The sequence below is a fragment of the Trachurus trachurus genome, assembly GCF_905171665.1.
Source record: "Trachurus trachurus genome assembly, chromosome: 10".
Taxonomy (NCBI): domain Eukaryota; kingdom Metazoa; phylum Chordata; class Actinopteri; order Carangiformes; family Carangidae; genus Trachurus; species Trachurus trachurus.
Genome location: NC_139894.1, coordinates 6,224,609 through 6,242,134, shown reverse-complemented (window position 1 = coordinate 6,242,134; position 17,526 = coordinate 6,224,609). Strand labels below are relative to the sequence as shown.

Genomic DNA, 17,526 nt, shown 5'->3' with positions numbered 1-17,526 from the left:
TTAACCTGGCTCAAGACATCTTTTCTTGTCCTATGAGATTCATGTTTATTTTTGCATTGTCCTTTTTTTAAATAAATAAATCCCTATCCTAAGATAACCCTAGTCCAATTTTTTTTTTTACTCATCATTGCTGTTTCCATGCACCACTGAGAAAAACATAACCAGGATGTCAGCAGCCAGTGGTAACAATGTTAAACACACGTATAGGAACTATAAGAATAATATTGTCTTGCCAGCTTTGTGTGCTTTCAAATCAAGCCTCATGGTTTTCATATAACAAATGTAGTTGAGTCTTTGAGGTCGTGTCCTTATTATCCTCAACATCCAGACTGTCAGTTTTACCGTATACCATGTCCACTTTAGTGTAACCATGCAGGTAATAAGTTCACAAGTAAATCCAGTTCATGTGTGATATTGTTTTTCTTTTGTGTTTATCAGACATGCTTATGCAAATGCCAGCAACCGGCAGATAAAGCAGATAGGAAGCCACATGCAAAATGTGAACTGGCTTCACAACAACCACAGAGATTTACTTCACTGTGAGTGCAGTTGACTGCTACCCTCTTCCCTCACCAACCTATCTTGTTTGACTTTTTGTAGACTGCTAATTGTGTTGCCTAAATGCTCTATATGATGTGTTTTCTTATATACAGCTGTCAGAAGAAGCAGCGAGACCAGATATGAGCTGAGAACTTCTCAGTAACTTCGAGTCAGCTCAGAGACTCAAACACAAAACCAGTGTGAAGGATCTTATAGACAGAGCCTGCTCCTTAAAGTGTGTTATGATCCGGTCAGAGGTCCAACAGAGAGAAGTCACCACAGTCCATCAGAGCCTCCCTCGTTTTACTGGACAATATATGGATTTTAATGTGTGTGTGTCTCTCTCTCTCTCTCTGTTTTTTTTTCTTTCTAATTTCTCGCCCTCCCTCTCCACGTTCTCCACTTTTCCCTCGCAGGCCACAAGTGTTTGATTCGCTGTCTGGCCGTGCATATTAATGAGAGGGGGGACAGCGGGCTGCTTTTTAAAAGAGCTGCTGCCAGCCTCTCCACAGCGAGAGAGAGAGAGAGAGAGAGAGAGCAGCAGAGAGAGAAAGAGAGAGAGAGAGAGACGCGAGTGATTGGAGATTCATCCAAGCGCTCAGGACGCACAGACGGAGTTGCACAATCAGCGCTCCAAAGAGACTCCAAAAAGCTGAAACCCCCTCAGCGCTCCTTCAGTTCCGCCGTCCAACACCCTGCAAGTGGATATTATTTGCACTTCGAAAAGACTTTCTTTTTTTTGTTGTTGTTTTTGTTGTTGATATTTTTTGGCGCGTTTACTCGCACAGACCGTTTGGAGAGCTCGGATTTTTTAGACGCCTGATTGAAGAAGAAGAAGAAAAATCCATCTTTCGTTCCTATTTGTGCAGACATGCATCGGTGCACAGCGGTGCTACTTTTGTTAGTGGTGGCCTTGTACCTCCTGAGCGCAGAAGGTAAAAAGAAAAATACTTTTTCTCCATTTGTTTAGCTTTAGTTGGAGTTTGTCCTTTTTTTGTCTCTTTGGAGAAGATGTTAGTGAATAACAATAAGTAGGAAACATACATGTTTGTGACGCTTCATTTGGTTTGTCGTGTGTGTAAGAGGAGAGCATGAAGAGCATTAGTGCAGAAACACTCTATCAAAAGTTAGTTTGAATCAAGATCCTCTGATTTCCTGTATGTTATGAAAACAACAGCTTTAAGTGCTCCAGTGATGCATGTACTGGCATGGTTCATGAAATGACTCTATGCTGACATCACCAACATACCATGCACCAGCTGTATGAATTTTACTTTTAACAACACACTGGGTCCCTCTAAAAGCCAGACTGCAAATACAATCTGATCTCATCATGAATCTTAAGTTGGCGCTCTCAAGCCTTTTCGCACCCTGAACTCCACTCTGGGACTGTGTGTGTTTGGCAAGCCAAGTGAAGCTCACCATATGTAGTTGCAATGGTTGAAAGCCAATATCCATGGAGCCATGTGGAAGGGATGATGGGAGAAAATGGTGAAAATTAATGGAACCAAATGCCTTTTTTTTCTAATCAAAAAAAAAAAAGTTGTTACAGACATCATTATATTGAGTACATTGTATTTTGCACTACATTCACCGGCACCAATGGTTGTCTTTTCTTTTCTCCATATATTCACTCATGTAATGGTTTATAAAACAGCTGATTAGTAACATCCTATGCTAGAAGAGAAGTAAGAAGAAAGTAGAAGTAGAAAGTAGAGCCCATCTCCTTCTATCGGACTGTGTTGGAGCTGTTTTTCTGATCCTCTGTGTTTCCTCACTTTTATTGGCCTTTGTTGTCCTGTGTGTCTGTGCCGTGAGGGCTGGTGACAGATTTAGAGGCAGGTGGTCAGGAGGACATATAGCGAGCGAGTGATGGATGAATGGAAACCTTGGGACCCTCCAGGTCATCACCTCGCAATCATAAATATACAACCCAGCAAAACTCATTTCCTCAACAGCAGCAACAACAACAACAAAAAAGGCTTGATAACTGAGCCTGGGGAAGATGTTGGATTAAAATAGTTACATCAGCACCTGTTGTTTGCAAATGAAAATAAAGTAACTAAATGAATAAAAAGTCAGTTTTCTGCAGGACATTTGAAGCCAGGTGTGATTCCTGCATAATTTGTTCCTTTGATTTGTTTTCATAAAATCATTGGATCTTTTACTATCAACCCAGAAGTTTAAATTTTTAGAAATGCTTACCAATCAACCCGTTTTTTATTTAAACAGTTATTGAATTGAGAGTTTAAATTGAAGTAAGTGAGGCACCAGACTTAAGCACTACTAATCCTCCTCATGAGTGTTTATTAAATATACGCTGCGGATTTCATGTTGATTGAAAGCCAATTTGTTTGTAAATCACACAGAATTAACTTTTCTATCAGTTCACTGGAAGACTTTACTTAATCTGTCACAACACAGCTTCATTGTAATATCATTGTACCTTTTAAAGGTCCAAAACTATAAGTAGATTGTGTTACTGTTCTGAGAAAACACTGAGGACTGAAGACAGTTTGATGAATGTGCAATGTGTTTGTTTTCTCAACAACAGCCTACAAGTGCAGGTGCACCAGAAAAGGACCAAAGATCAGGTACAAGGACGTCCAGAAGCTGGAGATCAAACCCAAACACCCGTACTGCCAAGAGAAGATGATATTGTGAGTGAGACTTTTTTTTTTCTTTTCTTTCTCTTCAACTATCACTCCTTTTCTCTCTTTTTCTTTTTGCTAGAGCCGATTTTTTTTCTCCCTGTAAGCTTTTTTCCACCTTTTAACATCCCCTCTTCATGTCTTCCATTTCTTCTTCCCTAAAAGAAGATATAAGATATATTTGAAGCTGTCCAACAGATAGATATACAGTTGTAACTATACCCTGACTGCACTCCGAGGTACCATAAAAACATCTGGCAGCTTTACAGACATTATCAAAACATCCTGTCATCTGCGTTTCAAGCTCCTGGCAGGGTTCACAGTGTGATGATTTAATTGCACCCCACAGCCAGAAGGTAAATGTGATTTATTAATTGAATAAGTGGTGGGGAGTGAGTGTGAGGGGGTGGGTGAGGGGACCAAGCACAGCAGCTTTCCAGACTTCTGACAATAAATGAAAGCATTAAGCCCTGAAGCCTTACTAAAAGGTTTATAGACAGACTGTCCATTTGATCCTCCACCCCCTCTGTCCCCCTGCCATCTGACCTTTGACCCATTAAGTCACAGCTTGCACAGACAGAAAGCTATTATGTTCAATTGGAGCTATCATGCAGTGCAGCAGGAACCTCTCTGATGATGGTGAGGCCTCCTCTAGCTACTCCAGAGATCCAGACAGACTTGAAATGACCTGTGGTGCTCGGCCTGACATTCTTCCAGTCCTAAATAAATAACCTCACTTGTTTGTGTGGGGTGAGAGGATGTCGAGTCTCACCCAGAGTTGGAAATGTGAGATGTGATTTCTGTGTGGAATTTAACTTACATGCCGAAGTTATACATGAAGGGGCAACAACAGATGGGAATGTTATATCAGCCTCCCTCCAGCCAGTTTTGTGTGAAAGGCACAAACTCTGCTGCCCCCTGCTGGCAAATCACAATATGACACAGGGAAAGAGCCGAGTAACAGCAACAAGCCATGAATGAAAACAAAATGCAGGTATAATATAAAATATCCTATAAATCACACAGAGGCGCTGTGCCTTCTTTTTATACTCTTCAAATTATGATATTTAGTTGTGGCAGAGCAGTCGTACTTTTATATCCCCTCTCTCAGGCTTCTCTCTGGAGCTGTACCCGACAAGAGGTAAAGGAACCAATCAGAAGAGAGGAGGCTCTGTGTCTCTCTTCTGATTGGCCTCTCTCTGAGGGATTGAATTGAATTAGAAATAATAGAAGACCACAGAAGTCCTGACAACTACTTCTAGGGCCTGCACACATACTTACAGTGTTATAGAGAAGTTTCTGCTTCATAATTAAAAAAAAAAAAAAAGACATGAAAACCAATTGCTCTAATGTACAAAATGTACTTATTATGTCAATTTATATTATGTATTATAAATATTCAGATATTGGATTGTTGGTTGGTCACACAAAACAATAATAATCTATATCAAACAATAATCAACATATGATGAGACAGCAAAACCTTAATATTCACAGATAACATCTTAGGAGTCTATATATAAAGGTAGATGAGTAAGAGTAAAAAGTAGTGTTTGTGAGATAACCGTTAACCATGTGGTAATTGTGTAAGTGCGTGTGCACGTAGGCTACATGTGCGTGCGTGCCAGAGATCAGACTCCCTCTTTTGTGGACCCTCACAGGTCTGTGGTGGGTGTTACCCACTACGTAACTATTATTTAAGGCCGCTCTATTAGCATGAGATGGGGGCCACCAGCCGCTGGTGCCCAGTGAAAAACGAGCCTCAGCGGGCTCCGGAAAGCCACAAAAAGAAAGAGAGCAGGAGAGAAATGAGTGAGAGAGTCCCCCCTCTGGCCTTTGTTGTGGCCATTTGGCTTGCGACACTCAGCTTGGCATTCTGGGCGACCACTCCTAACCACAACACAGACGAGCTGAGAGCCGTGAAATGTCCCTTCTGTTGCCTTATTTTTATGTTATGTTTTGTTTTTGGTTTCATTTCTTTGTATTTCCCTTTTGTTTTCCTTTTACAACTTTATCTAATTCTTGCTCTTAAATATAATGTTTTTAATTGCATGCCCTTCAGCCCTCTCCATCACGTCTGTGTTTTTTGTTTCGCTGCTTCTTTTCTTCAGCCCTGTTTTATGCCTTCATCAGTTCAGGCTCTCGTGTTCCTCTCTGGCTTGCTCTTAATGTCTCTTCTCCCTCTGTGCTCATGAAACATGTTGCGGACCATATGAGCTTTTAGAGCCAGTGGCTGCACTTCAGCTGCCCAGGTGAATGATAATGAGGAGGAACTAAAGCGCAGATTAACACAGTAATTAGGTAAAATTTAACCCCTGCTAAGCAGCCATGGATGAACACTGAAGGTGGGTTTATTACAGCCCCACAGATATGAGACCATTGGCATGCATGCACGCATACAAAAAGCACTTTCATGTTCTCTCTATCAAACACAGTGCTCAGTTCTTCCATTACAAAGCATTTAGAGCCGCCCAACTAAACCTCAATAGCCAAACAAAGTGACAAATGAATGGGCAGGAAAATAGATGCAAAACACTTTAATCTAATCCCTATAATTACTGAATGCAACATTTTATCGAGAGTCAAGTCTTTTCTTTCTCAGTCAGCTCATTGAACATTCATGATTTTCGTGAGCCTTTGAGTGTGTCACTGGATGGAAAGGCCCCATGGCACGGTGGGTGTTTTTCCCACATTTCTCTTGTTTGGCCTGAATATGCCACATGCAGGCAGACTGTCTCTGCCGTTGCCTGAAGCGGAGGGTTACAGACAGACCGGCTGATTCACTGAGCTTACATGTCACATCTATAAGAGGCACCTTCATAATATTGCTTCATTGCTCAGGAACTGGCCTCCGAGTGCGAGCTGATCTTTTGAATCGGGAGGGCATTAAACTGCGGAAATGTTATTGAGGGAAGCAAAGAATAGCAGCTGAGGTTTGGGGCAAAAACATGTCAACCATGACACAACTTGACAAGTTTCCATTCACCCGATTCAGACAAGCTTTCAGATGGTTTGAAATAGTTCAAATCGTCGTTTTTTTACTTCATTCAGCTCCTCTGAAGTTCATTTTAAAGCAACATAGTACAAGGTGGCTCTTGTATTTGATCTCAACCCTCTCTCTCAAACTACTGAACATCTTGGTCTCCAAATATATTGTGCAGCTTGATCAAACTATATTGAGCCATGTGATTGCACTGGGAGGTCAAAGGGAGGTGAGAAATGAATTGGTTGAATTATTCTGTCAAATGTTTCGTTAATTTCTTCTTTCAGAAATGTTCACATCGCATTTTGAGCTCCCAGGCTTTCATCAGAGTGGTGAAACCAAACGGTTGTGGCAGTAACATTAGAGCTTTTAGGTTCAATAATGTGTTTCTCCTCTGCTCCCTTGCTCAGCGTGACAATGGAGAACGTGGCTCGGTTCAAGGGGCAGGAGTACTGTCTTCATCCCAAACTTCAGAGCACCAAGAATCTGGTCAAATGGTTCCGCATCTGGAAGGACAAGCACAGGTAATAAACCTCTGATAAAGGGTCAGAGTTAGACGTCTGGGTTTAGAAGACTGACTATGTGGTTGCAATGCACTCGGTTTGGGTTCTACGTCCAATCTATTAAACATTTTTAAATAATTGCAGCAATTTAATAGTTACAGTTTTCTAACTGCGATTAAACAACACTCTCAGTCTCAGATGATGATATTTATTCGCAGATTTGTTGTGAGCTTAGGCCAAAAGAGTTAATGAACATTATTGATGTAGAAGATGTACTATTTTGACACATACTATTGACTATTTTGGCTCCTCTGATTAATATCAATCTTGTAATCATTTGGTTTTATGACCACTTCAACATTGTGGAGAATGAGCTTCTTTGCTTCCTGGTGGAGATCTAGATGAGAAACTCTTATTTTGAAGCTACAGCCAACAGATGGTTGTTTTTCCTTCACTTAAAGACTGCAAACATAAGGAAACTCTTAGCATGGTTGTGCAAAAATCTGCTGACCTGAACCTAAAAATTAATGAAACTATTATCAATATCAAAATTAAATGTTTTCCATTTGATTAAGATACAAACCTTGAATACTCCTAAGTAATTATGGCATACAGCCCTCACCCACCTAACACAAGCATGCATCCAAACATCCTGAGAGCTTTATTGATTTTGGTTTGTTGAAACTCATCCACTCAGTGTCTCTACCTCAGGGAGGTCAAAGGTCAGGGACGTCCACGGACAGAAGCTCTGGGGCAATGCAGTCGTACACAGGCGCATTTCTACAGAAACTGTAGATTAGAGAGTGATTAAACCTCTGACCTTCCCCTCACAGCCACAGGGCCGGTGCGTTCAATACAAGAAACATTTGATCTCTGTTTGTCCAGAGACCAGGGAGGGAAAAAAATACAGAAAACTGACAGAAAACTTAAATGTGAAGTGAATGCAGCCACAGAATCTTAAATCTTTAAGAAAGAAATGGATACACACTGCAAAAACTCAAAATCTTATCAAGAACATTTGTCTTATTTCTAGTCAAAACAAATCTCATTATACTTAAAATAAGACTCATCACATTAAAAAGTAGCTTGTTTTTGACACGTTTTACTTCTTTCAAGCATATATTAACTTGAAATCCTAGTAGATAGTGGAGCAAGTTTTTCTTTCTTATTACAAGCACAAAAAACTTGCTTTCACTGGCAGATTTTTCTACTTATTTCAAGTGAAAATTTGTTTGAAACAAGTGAAAATTAACTAAAAACAAGTTCATTTTTAGGTGATGTGTCTTATTTTAAGTGGAAAGAGATTAGTTTTGACCAGAAATGAGACATTTTCACAAGAAATAAGACAAATATTCTTGGAAAGATTTTGAGTTTTTGCAGTGCATGTTTGAAATCACAGCAAAAGTTAACCCTACGTTTGTTTCTTCTTCAGGGTGTACGAAGCTTAAAACGCCGGCTCCTCCAGCACACGTGGATCAAGTGAGACAAAACAAAACAACATCACCACCACCAGGACTCTTTTTATGAAGTGCAAGATGTAATCTACAATCAAACTGTACTTCTCCCTCTTCTGCCTGAGATCTGTCAAACGCATTAAGAGATATCTTTAGTTCGTATAGAAGCTGGTGGGCTCATTTTTTAGTCGGCCATCAATGTAGTTACAGCCACTCACCGCTCCAGTCTTTACAACTGTAGTTGTTACTCTTGTCAACGCACAACACTGTCCGTGTTTCAAACAGTTGTAGGTTTGTCCAGATACAATTTAAAGGGATTTCTCTTTTGCTTCGGGTTTTTTAGGCTTCTATCAAAATGAAGAATGTGTCGTTTTGCAAGGAAACCTTCCTTACACAGATGCAGTGTAGATGTTTCTGTTTTCACTACTCTGTATTCAACATGACAGGTGTGATATTTGTACAATGCCAACCTTTAGGATCTGGTGTACCTGTGTTTAAGAGGTTGTAGTACAGTAGAAGAGCTGCGACGAAGGCTCTCGGTGAGTCTGTAGAGGAGAGGAGGTGGTTACACATCGCATACATCAGTTTCTATTGTTCAGTCAGATAGAGGAGATCTACCACTGTGTGTGTGTGCGTGTGTGTGTGTTTATCAGGTCCATGCTAGTTCTACGTGTCAAAACAAACACACCACTCTGCAGCACACACTTTGTAAAATACTATCTCACTAAACCTGCAGGTTGCAGTTTCAGTAGATATTAAAGAATACAAATAGTTCGTACAGTATGTGCCATTGCTACATACATTTTACAGTCTGTAGATTGGAGTGATGATTAAAACACTAAAAAAAAAGCAAAAAAAACAAGACTGTCTGCAGTTTACATCAACATGAGAAGATATATATTAACTTTTATATACTCTGACATTTTTTGTTCCACCTGTTGAAACAAATGAAACAATACAAACTGCCTACATTACCATGGTACTGAGCTATGAGAGCTTCTTTAAAGGATAAAACTGATAATATTGTATTTTTGTTTTTGTTTTTTGCGAACCAGCATCCAGTAAAAATAACCCATTCATTCCTGCTGAAGTCTTAATTTTTTTTAAATGTTTATACTTTAAACAGGTAGGCACTGTAGTTTTTAGTCAGCAGAACTCAAACAGGGTTTTTTCTTACTATTTTAGCTGTGGATTTGCACACATTGGGCTCCTTACTGAGTGTTTATAGCAGCACAGTGACTAGTGCATTTTAAACTACAGTGCCCATGTAGTGTTAATAAGGAACCATATCAGCCAGTGCAACAGTGACACCCACTGACAACAACTGAACGACTATGACACAGAGGAGGAAACTATCAGGTTTTTCATACACAGACTATACTTACTAGTACGGTTGATTAATTGATGGTTTTGTTTTTTGCATTTGATTTGTTGACAATAAGAAAAAAAGTGCATTATATTATCAAGTTTATTCTTTAAAAATGTCTATAGACTGTCATGTTATGAAAATAAGTACAGGTCCACATTTCACAGGTAACAATTTTTTTTTCTTTTTTAAGCTCTGAAAAGAGACAATTTGAAGATTCAAATTATACTCCCTGTGTCTGCATATAAAACAGCCCTCATAAATGACATCCCAGTGTACATTTAGACATATTACAGGCTATTCATTTGTGCTGCTAATGATCATTTCACTGTCTCCTACAGCCCGACACGGGTTTTGATACTCTGCTCTTTTATGATCTCTCTTCCTGTAGATCTCCTGAACAATACTGTCAATTGTGTTATTACTTTGTATGCTGTGGATACACTTTGTAATAATAACTGTTGGGTGTTGTTTTGTTGCCACCAAACAGAACTCACACACAAATATATCTGCATATATACAAAAACAACACATTTTCTTTTACCTTTTGAAGAATGTGCATTACTCTTGTTTTATATCTTATATATAAATATATATAAAGAAGCATTTTGTAAATGGACCAGTATAGCCTATATGTTAGTGAGAATGAATTCACCTTAAGACTTTATAGTGGCATATTGTATTACTGCATTGTAGTTGTTTTTGCTTTTGTTTATTTAAATCTTGGTTTGGTAACAGATATTTGGAGCGTGAGTGTTTGGACTGGCCCACCAAACACACAGGTAGACGTTCCACTGAGTATAAAACAATAAACGCAGCAATAAATGTCTAGAGCAGCTCATGTCTGCATTTCATTCATTGGATTATCTATTGCAATCAAAACTGAGACAAAGGAGGAAAAAAAAACTCTGTTGAAGCAGATGTGTAAAGGGGAAGGAAGACAAAGAGAGCTCCTTCAAAGTAAAGTGCTGCGAGTGAAGCAGTCCACCAGGTGGCGTTATATACCAGCTGACTGTTGTCAGGCCAACTCTAGGTGGTAATATAATAGGCACATAAACACATTGATTCACACATATATGGAGACAGTGTAGATAAAATAAGTCACAGTTAAAACTCACATGTACATTTTATAAGATCATTTTTTATTAGCCTACTTGTAATAAATCAAAATTACCAAGTGGTTCAAAATTTCAATGCTGGCTTTGCAAATGTCTAACGTCAGTCGCTATGAAGACCTAAATGTAGGGGAAAAGCATGCAGAAGAAATCTAACATGATTTATTTGAGTTTAAGTAAATGCAACACCAAAAAAGTGTACTTAGGACTGACAAAAGTAAGATTAGTAAATTTAATGCACCTCTACAAATGTCTTGTCACCACTTTTTCTTATTAATGAGGCCTCAGATGTTTGTCTACAACATGCATACATTGTAATGTGTAATCATATAAATAAAGTGTCTATTAGAATGTGTGTAAAATTGCTTCCAAAAAAGCTAAAATGCTGTGAGCACAAAAAGTAAGGTTAGGTACACAAATAAACTCTGACAGTGTGATAGTGAAACTTGATTGGTTGGTTGGTTGCTGACTTAAAAAATAGAGATCGAAGAAATCAAAAACTATATATTATCTATCTTATCTAGGCCTATATTGTTATCCGGCTGTGCTGTAGTAAGTATTGCTGTCTCTGCCTGCTGTCTGCAAGGCGGGGTCAGTATTTGGCAGCTGTCTCCCGCTGTGCTCAGAGTGAAAGAGGCGGGGTCAGTATTTGGCAGGTTCGTCCCTGGAGGGTGTGTGTATCTGTATGTGTATGTGTGTGTGCGTGTCTGAGACTCGCTAAGCAACGACCTGCGACTGAGAAACGGGCATCCGAGCCAGAACCAGTCCGAGCAAAAAAAAGAAAGAAAAACAGGAACCACATTATTTTCTTCGGGTGTCTTTTTTTTTTTTTTTTTGCTATGTTCCCGACGATATTTCTCCACCGCCTGCTTTGATCCCGTCGAAGTTGCCGTCTCTCCAGACGTCGGCCACACAACGACCAAACAAGAAATTAATGCATCTTGCTCCGCGGTGCTGTTTGTTTTGACCTGGTAAGGAAACTGCTGCTGCCGCTGCTGCTGCCGCCGGGAAGCGACTGATTAGCCTATTAGCTTAGCTTCCTCCGGCTAACAGCTTCTTCTCCCTCTGGTTCACTCAGCATCTTATCTTAGGTAGCTTAATGCTAATGCTAGGCTAGGCTAGTCAGCTAAGCTAAGCGAAGCTAACTGTGCCAGACGCTTTTGTGTTGTCTTGTTTTTAATTAATAATTCACTCACAGGTGGTTTATGACTTTGTTTTATGTGTCGTGCATGTTGTGTGTCTATTTTAGAGGCTAATAATGAAGTGTGCGGCGGTTGTTAAAAAACAAAACAAAACAAAAAAACCGTTGGTGGATTTTTAAATTTCTTGCTCATTTGGTGCAGCTAACGGCTAACGGTTAGTTCCATCACATCTGTGGCTCCTTCGCACCAAGAGAAAGAAGAAAACTGTGTTAAATAATTAAATATTTGGAGATATATTTAAGTATTTTCATGAGCTTAACAGTGTCTCTTGTTTTCAGTTTCATTCCACAGTTGTTACAGTTACAGTAGTTTGTTTTTTTTGCTCCTGTTATCAGGAATGTAAAGATGATAATTGAGAATCACCTGGGTCCGTCCACACACACACACACAGCGTTCAGATTCAGAAACCTACATCCTGTGTTGTTGTTTTGTTTTTAGAGTTCGCTTTCTTTTCTTTCTTTCTTTCGAGCTGTGTGGATCACATTGGTTTCGTTTTCTGGTCTGAGTGTTGTTAGAAAGCTTCATCTTTTTTTGCTTTTACACTGATGCTCTAGTACCGTAAGTCTACACGGTGCTGGTGGTGGAGGCGACTGTGCTGGAATGTTCTGGTGTTTTTTTGTGGCACCGTGGCGACACAGCCATTAAAACTAGTTTGGCTGCCCTTGGTTTCCCTTGATTAATAGTTTATTGTGTGTAATAATAGATTGAACAACAGCGTCGTTCGTGCAAGCAAGGCTGACTTTCATTTCTGGTGCCCCCTGAAATCCTTTTGCATGGTATAGGCAGGCTACCAATTGCATAATCGTATCCGTAGCCGTTGCCCTGAATTAGGACGGATTGGCCGCACCATATGGTGTCTTATAGGAATAAGTGGAGGAGGAGCCGTCATGTATTTACAGATGTAGCTACACTGCAGGATATTAGTGTGCAGCACAACATACAGGCAAACACTGACATAGTTAGTTGCATGAGCAGTACAAAGTTCAAGCACTGTTGAACTGAAACTATCAATTGATTAGTTCAGTGACACTGCATTGATTGTGGATGGAACATGCAGGTAATTTTCCAGCTATAATATCCGTGGCCGGGCAGCTATTTATGATGGGAAAGTTTATCACTTAACAATATCATATCAATGACATATCATACACACTCACATATGTATGTATTGCAAATTTAATGAATACGCATGTCAAGGAAATCATGAAAAGCTACTATTATTAACATATTCTAAAAATAGTTATACATATTCTTTTCATCAGCTAATCTCTAAAATGTGTACTGTTACTCATATAAAACAAGCATAAAGCATAGCCTAATTCAATTTGAAATCTAGAGTTAGTAAATTCATGGCTAAATGATAATAAATGCCTTTTTTTTTTCTTTCTTTTTTTTTTTTTACACATTATTGGAAACATGCCAAATATAGGCAGTCTTTTTTTAAAATATGAATAATTGCTGCTTGTCTTTATATTTTTTATTATTATTAAAATTATGTTTTTGTTCGGCTCTGGTAAGATGTGATGGGTGTTTCATGAGTGGCAGCCGTAATTGAATCTGTTCTACAGTCCAGCATACCAACAATATTGTTAGTAGCTATGCAGATGTTTTTTTTTTTTTTTAAAGGGATTTGAAAGAGTATTATGTTTCCAAGCTTGCTGTCAGTGCAAAGATAAGCAGCTTCAAGCCTGACATAAAAGTAGAGGAAGTTATTTATTTAAAGTATGTAAATGAAGTTCTCCTTGTTACTTGCTCATGCTGACTAGTGTGTGTGGTTTTGAGCTTGCTAAATATAACAATACACTAACGCACTGTAAATACTGACAGGAAAATTCTCAAAACTCTGGTAAATAAGCTAAAGAAATGTTAAGCTGTCACAGTCTGTGGAAATGTGTTTTTAGGTTTCTGGCAACTATAACAACACAAACAAGTGAGATGTAGATACATGATATATGGTGTTATCTGAAGGCCTTGTGCAAATGAAGTCCTATATTTCAGTGAAGTTTAACCTCTTAGCAAAACAGCGTGGTTATTGTGTAAAACGCAGCAGGTATATCTGTAAACAGTCTGGATTAAAGGTCAACTGTGTGGAGTGGTACTGATGTTGGAGAAATGTTACTAGGATGGTTGTTGAGTCAGCTGCTGTAATACACTTTGGATTGACACTGTCAACTTTGCTCTTAGTTTCCAATATTGTTGCACATTGCTAGAATAAATTCAATCTTATAAAACAGCCCTGAGAAAAACCTGATGGAGGTCATACGGTTCAGTTTTTTGTTGAAACCCTTTTAGTGGTGCGTTGATTAAACTTCATGGTCATTCTGGAGGCTGCAGATTGTGGCGGTGTCAAACTGGGTGACATACTGCTAGCTGATATTTCCATTCGTTTTTTTTACTGAAGCTCATTGATATGTAAGAGGTAGAAAATGCGACCATATCATGGCAACTTCCAAAAATTACTAGAAAGTTGAAGTCAATGCCTCTTTTTGAAACAATTTCAACTGCGCGATATATCGTTTTACATCGCACATCGCAATGTGTGCATGTGCGATAACCACATCGCAGGATGTGCAATGTTTTCTCTCTCTATTTTAACATTTCAACTTTGGTTTCGCTTCTGAAAAACTCTGAACCAGCTCCTTGCGCCGCTCTCTCCCTCTCTCCCTCACTTGACTGAGCAGGCAGTGGCGTCGCCCCTCCTCCCCATGCACAGACCGAGCGAAAGCAGCATAAATGTAAACTGACTTTTTCGCACGTCTGTGGTTGTTTCTCACCCTGTGTGAGGTGCTGTGGGGTGCATCCAGCTGAACGGAGCCTGTAGACCGTGTCATGAAAGTGAAACGTAACGTGTTGCGCACTGCACGTTTGCAAATATCTGCCTGTCAGTCACAGAGCACGGGCGCTTAAGAAGTTTGATATCAATACAGGAGCACCTAAGACTAAATGTCAGTCCTTATTTTTTAATATCGCATTATGTATAGCAGAAAATGAAAATATCGCAATGTCATTTTTTTTCCAATATTGTGCAGCCCTAATTTCAACCAAAGCGGAACATGCAGTAGGAATAATTGCAGAGCTTTGACATTAGATTGCAATAATTTGTGATGTGTTGATTAATTTGTTTTTTCAAGTGAATTTGCAAGTTTACGCTGACAAACACACAGACAACCAAAGGAACTCAATTTACTGATAAATTTAGCAGCAAATCTTCACATATGAAAGATTAGCTGCCTTGTTCAGGTCATTCAGCAGAAAGATTTTTGAGTGCTGAAGTTACTCTAGGTCAGTATTGATACTCACAGATATAGCTAAGTAGTGACATGTGTAGAGTTCATTTTCATTAAGTCCACCTCAGCTGAACCTACAACCATTTATGTGAAGGACCTCACGTATGCACATACCGACAGTGTCAAATCTCCATGCTCCCGGAGTGTGAGATAAGAGTGTGTACGTAAGACGACCCATAGTTTTTATATGGAAGGAAAATACGCAAGCACACAGCAGTGTCATAACCACACAGCTGCCTGCAGTGTGGGATTGTTGTAGCCAGGTCAGTGAGTGGTTGTTTTAGACTCTGTGGATGGGGGCCAAGTTAAACCAAATGCGGTCCAAATCTCTCTAAAGCTGGACTCACTCTGCCAGAAATTTACCAGATTTAATGCGACTAATCCCAGTCTGCTTATCTTCACACCTGTATGAGAAACGTTGTTCTGAAACCGCCTCCTTTATTATTTAAAATAGCTTTTTTACTCGGTTAAGTATTGTGTATTTTGTGAGTCACAGGAATCCAGAGATGGCATTTAGAAACTGCAGTGATGTTCAGGAGGAATCAAAGCAGTGGAATAGATAACTCGGTATCAGCGAGGAGCTTGTGGGAACCCTGAGCATCGTCTCCTGCTGTACATTAAACCAAAAAGGCTGAAGGCGGTTTTGCACAGACCGCCTCTGACCTGGTCCAAAGACTGTGTAATTGGAGATGATCCATTAGGAGGCTGAAATAACAAAGACTTCTACAGAAAATAATCATCTTGTTATTCATGTGTTTTTATGCGTTTTTCCCCCGCAAGAATATCTGAGAAAAGAACACGGGTATTTCCCTTCTTATTCTGGTGTTTGAAGTTGAAGATGAGTTTGAACACTGATAGATAAACCATGTTACAATAATACTCCACAGATGTTTGTTATTGCAACGCATTCTCAAAATTTTTAAGTTGGAACAAAAACATTGTTTTAGTGTAAAAAAGTGACTTTAACTATTAATTTATAATGAAAAATAATTTATATATTTGTCAGAAGGGGAAAACAACCAGTCGTTTCAGCTCTGTGAAATATATTTTCATAAAAGGGAGTGACCCTTTATTTAAAAACCAAAACTCACAGAGTTGAAAAGGAAATTTTCTCTTAATTTCGATACTACTGTATTTACAGTATAATGTACATTTTTAGTGCTCACTGAGCACTAAAAATGTATTTGCATATTTCTGTCTATTCAGCAGCTCGTGAGAGGAGCTCTGCAGACATTTTGCTTAGTGGACTAATATTCTGGTGGTTAATCCATATTAGTGTACGGCAATATGAGGATATGCACTTGGGGGGAGGGGTTTGGAGATTTGTCATCCATTAAAAATGTTACTATCCCCTTTTCTGCCAAGAAAGCTCTGGGTTTGTTTGTTTGCTTTTAATCTCAGGTTGTCTTAGGTCATTTCAGATGATGGTGCAGAGCAAATCAGTTGGAAAGAGTGCATTTAAGCGATATTGGATTTAAGGATTTGGCATCACTTTACAGAGATGCTTTGATTTTCAGGTATGTAATCCACTGTATTAACCCAAAACCAGACTTTTTAGTTAGATGAACAAGACTCTAGGCACAGTTGTTGACATAATGATACTTGTCACTACTGGTTATTGATCAGGTGTTTCGTTAAACATGCTCTCATGTTGCTGTATAGTTTAACATAGGCTGAAGAAGCAGATGGAGAAATCCTATGCTGAGCAGCTGGTTTGGGATGAAGTAATCGGGAGGTGACAACATGTCTCTCAGTAGGTTTAAAGCCAGAGCTCTAAGTGTACAGCATCTGCTCAAAGTGTCGAGCCACAACACCGATTGCACAGTGATGAAAGTCCCATGACTGTAAATACAGGATGACAACCTGCCGTGGCCTCTATCGATAACCTCAGACACCATTTCCTCACTTAGTATCACATGAAATCTGTCAATATCTGTTTGATGATGGTGAAGGTGTGAGCAGAAAGCTGGGTGGAAAATCCCCCCCCAAAAAATATATATCTTATTGGATTCAGCCTGGGTTGAATTCTATTTTCTAGAAGTCAAACTGAGATCAGTCAGTCAGTCAGGCAATCATCACCACCTCAGATCGCACCGATTCCTGCTCGCCTGTTGTCAGGTAGACCAGTGATTTGCAGATACATCGGCTAATAGATTAATTTGACCTTGACCTCTGCGTTGAGCTTTGCTGGCTGGAGCTTGGCAGAGCTCGGCTTGGATTGGACAGTGAAGTAATAAAGTCTGTTTTCTGGCAGCAGACCCAGTGATCAAAACCAGCCAATGCTGCTCTGGAGCCATTTAGGTCACGTTAGACAGCGAGTCATTGCTCACTTAGATGAATTACAATAAAGTAGTGCTTTTGCGGAGCTACGCTCAATAGGTCATCTCTGACTTCTGTGTAGAACCAAATCGTAATAGAATACAAG

At 39.4% G+C, this 17,526-nt stretch overlaps 2 protein-coding genes across 5 annotated transcripts in view; both read left to right on the top strand.

The window, feature by feature from the left end:
* The first annotated feature begins 1,063 nt into the window (after positions 1–1,063).
* On the top strand, positions 1,064–8,990 carry cxcl14 (chemokine (C-X-C motif) ligand 14). The gene is made up of 4 exons (XM_083981009.1): positions 1,064–1,475; positions 3,095–3,200; positions 6,585–6,698; positions 8,110–8,990. The coding sequence occupies exons 1-4, from the start codon at positions 1,412–1,414 to the stop codon at positions 8,123–8,125; spliced, it is 300 nt and encodes a 99-aa protein (XP_083837135.1). The 5' UTR covers positions 1,064–1,411; the 3' UTR covers positions 8,126–8,990.
* A 2,335-nt stretch (positions 8,991–11,325) lies between these two features.
* The window catches only part of fam13b (family with sequence similarity 13 member B), an 88,431-nt gene continuing 82,230 nt past the window's right edge, over positions 11,326–17,526 (top strand). For all 4 annotated transcript variants that reach the window (XM_083980674.1, XM_083980675.1, XM_083980671.1 and 1 more), the window contains exon 1: positions 11,326–11,583. The gene's annotated coding sequence lies outside the window, so the exon portion shown is untranslated. The remainder of the gene's footprint in view (positions 11,584–17,526) is intronic.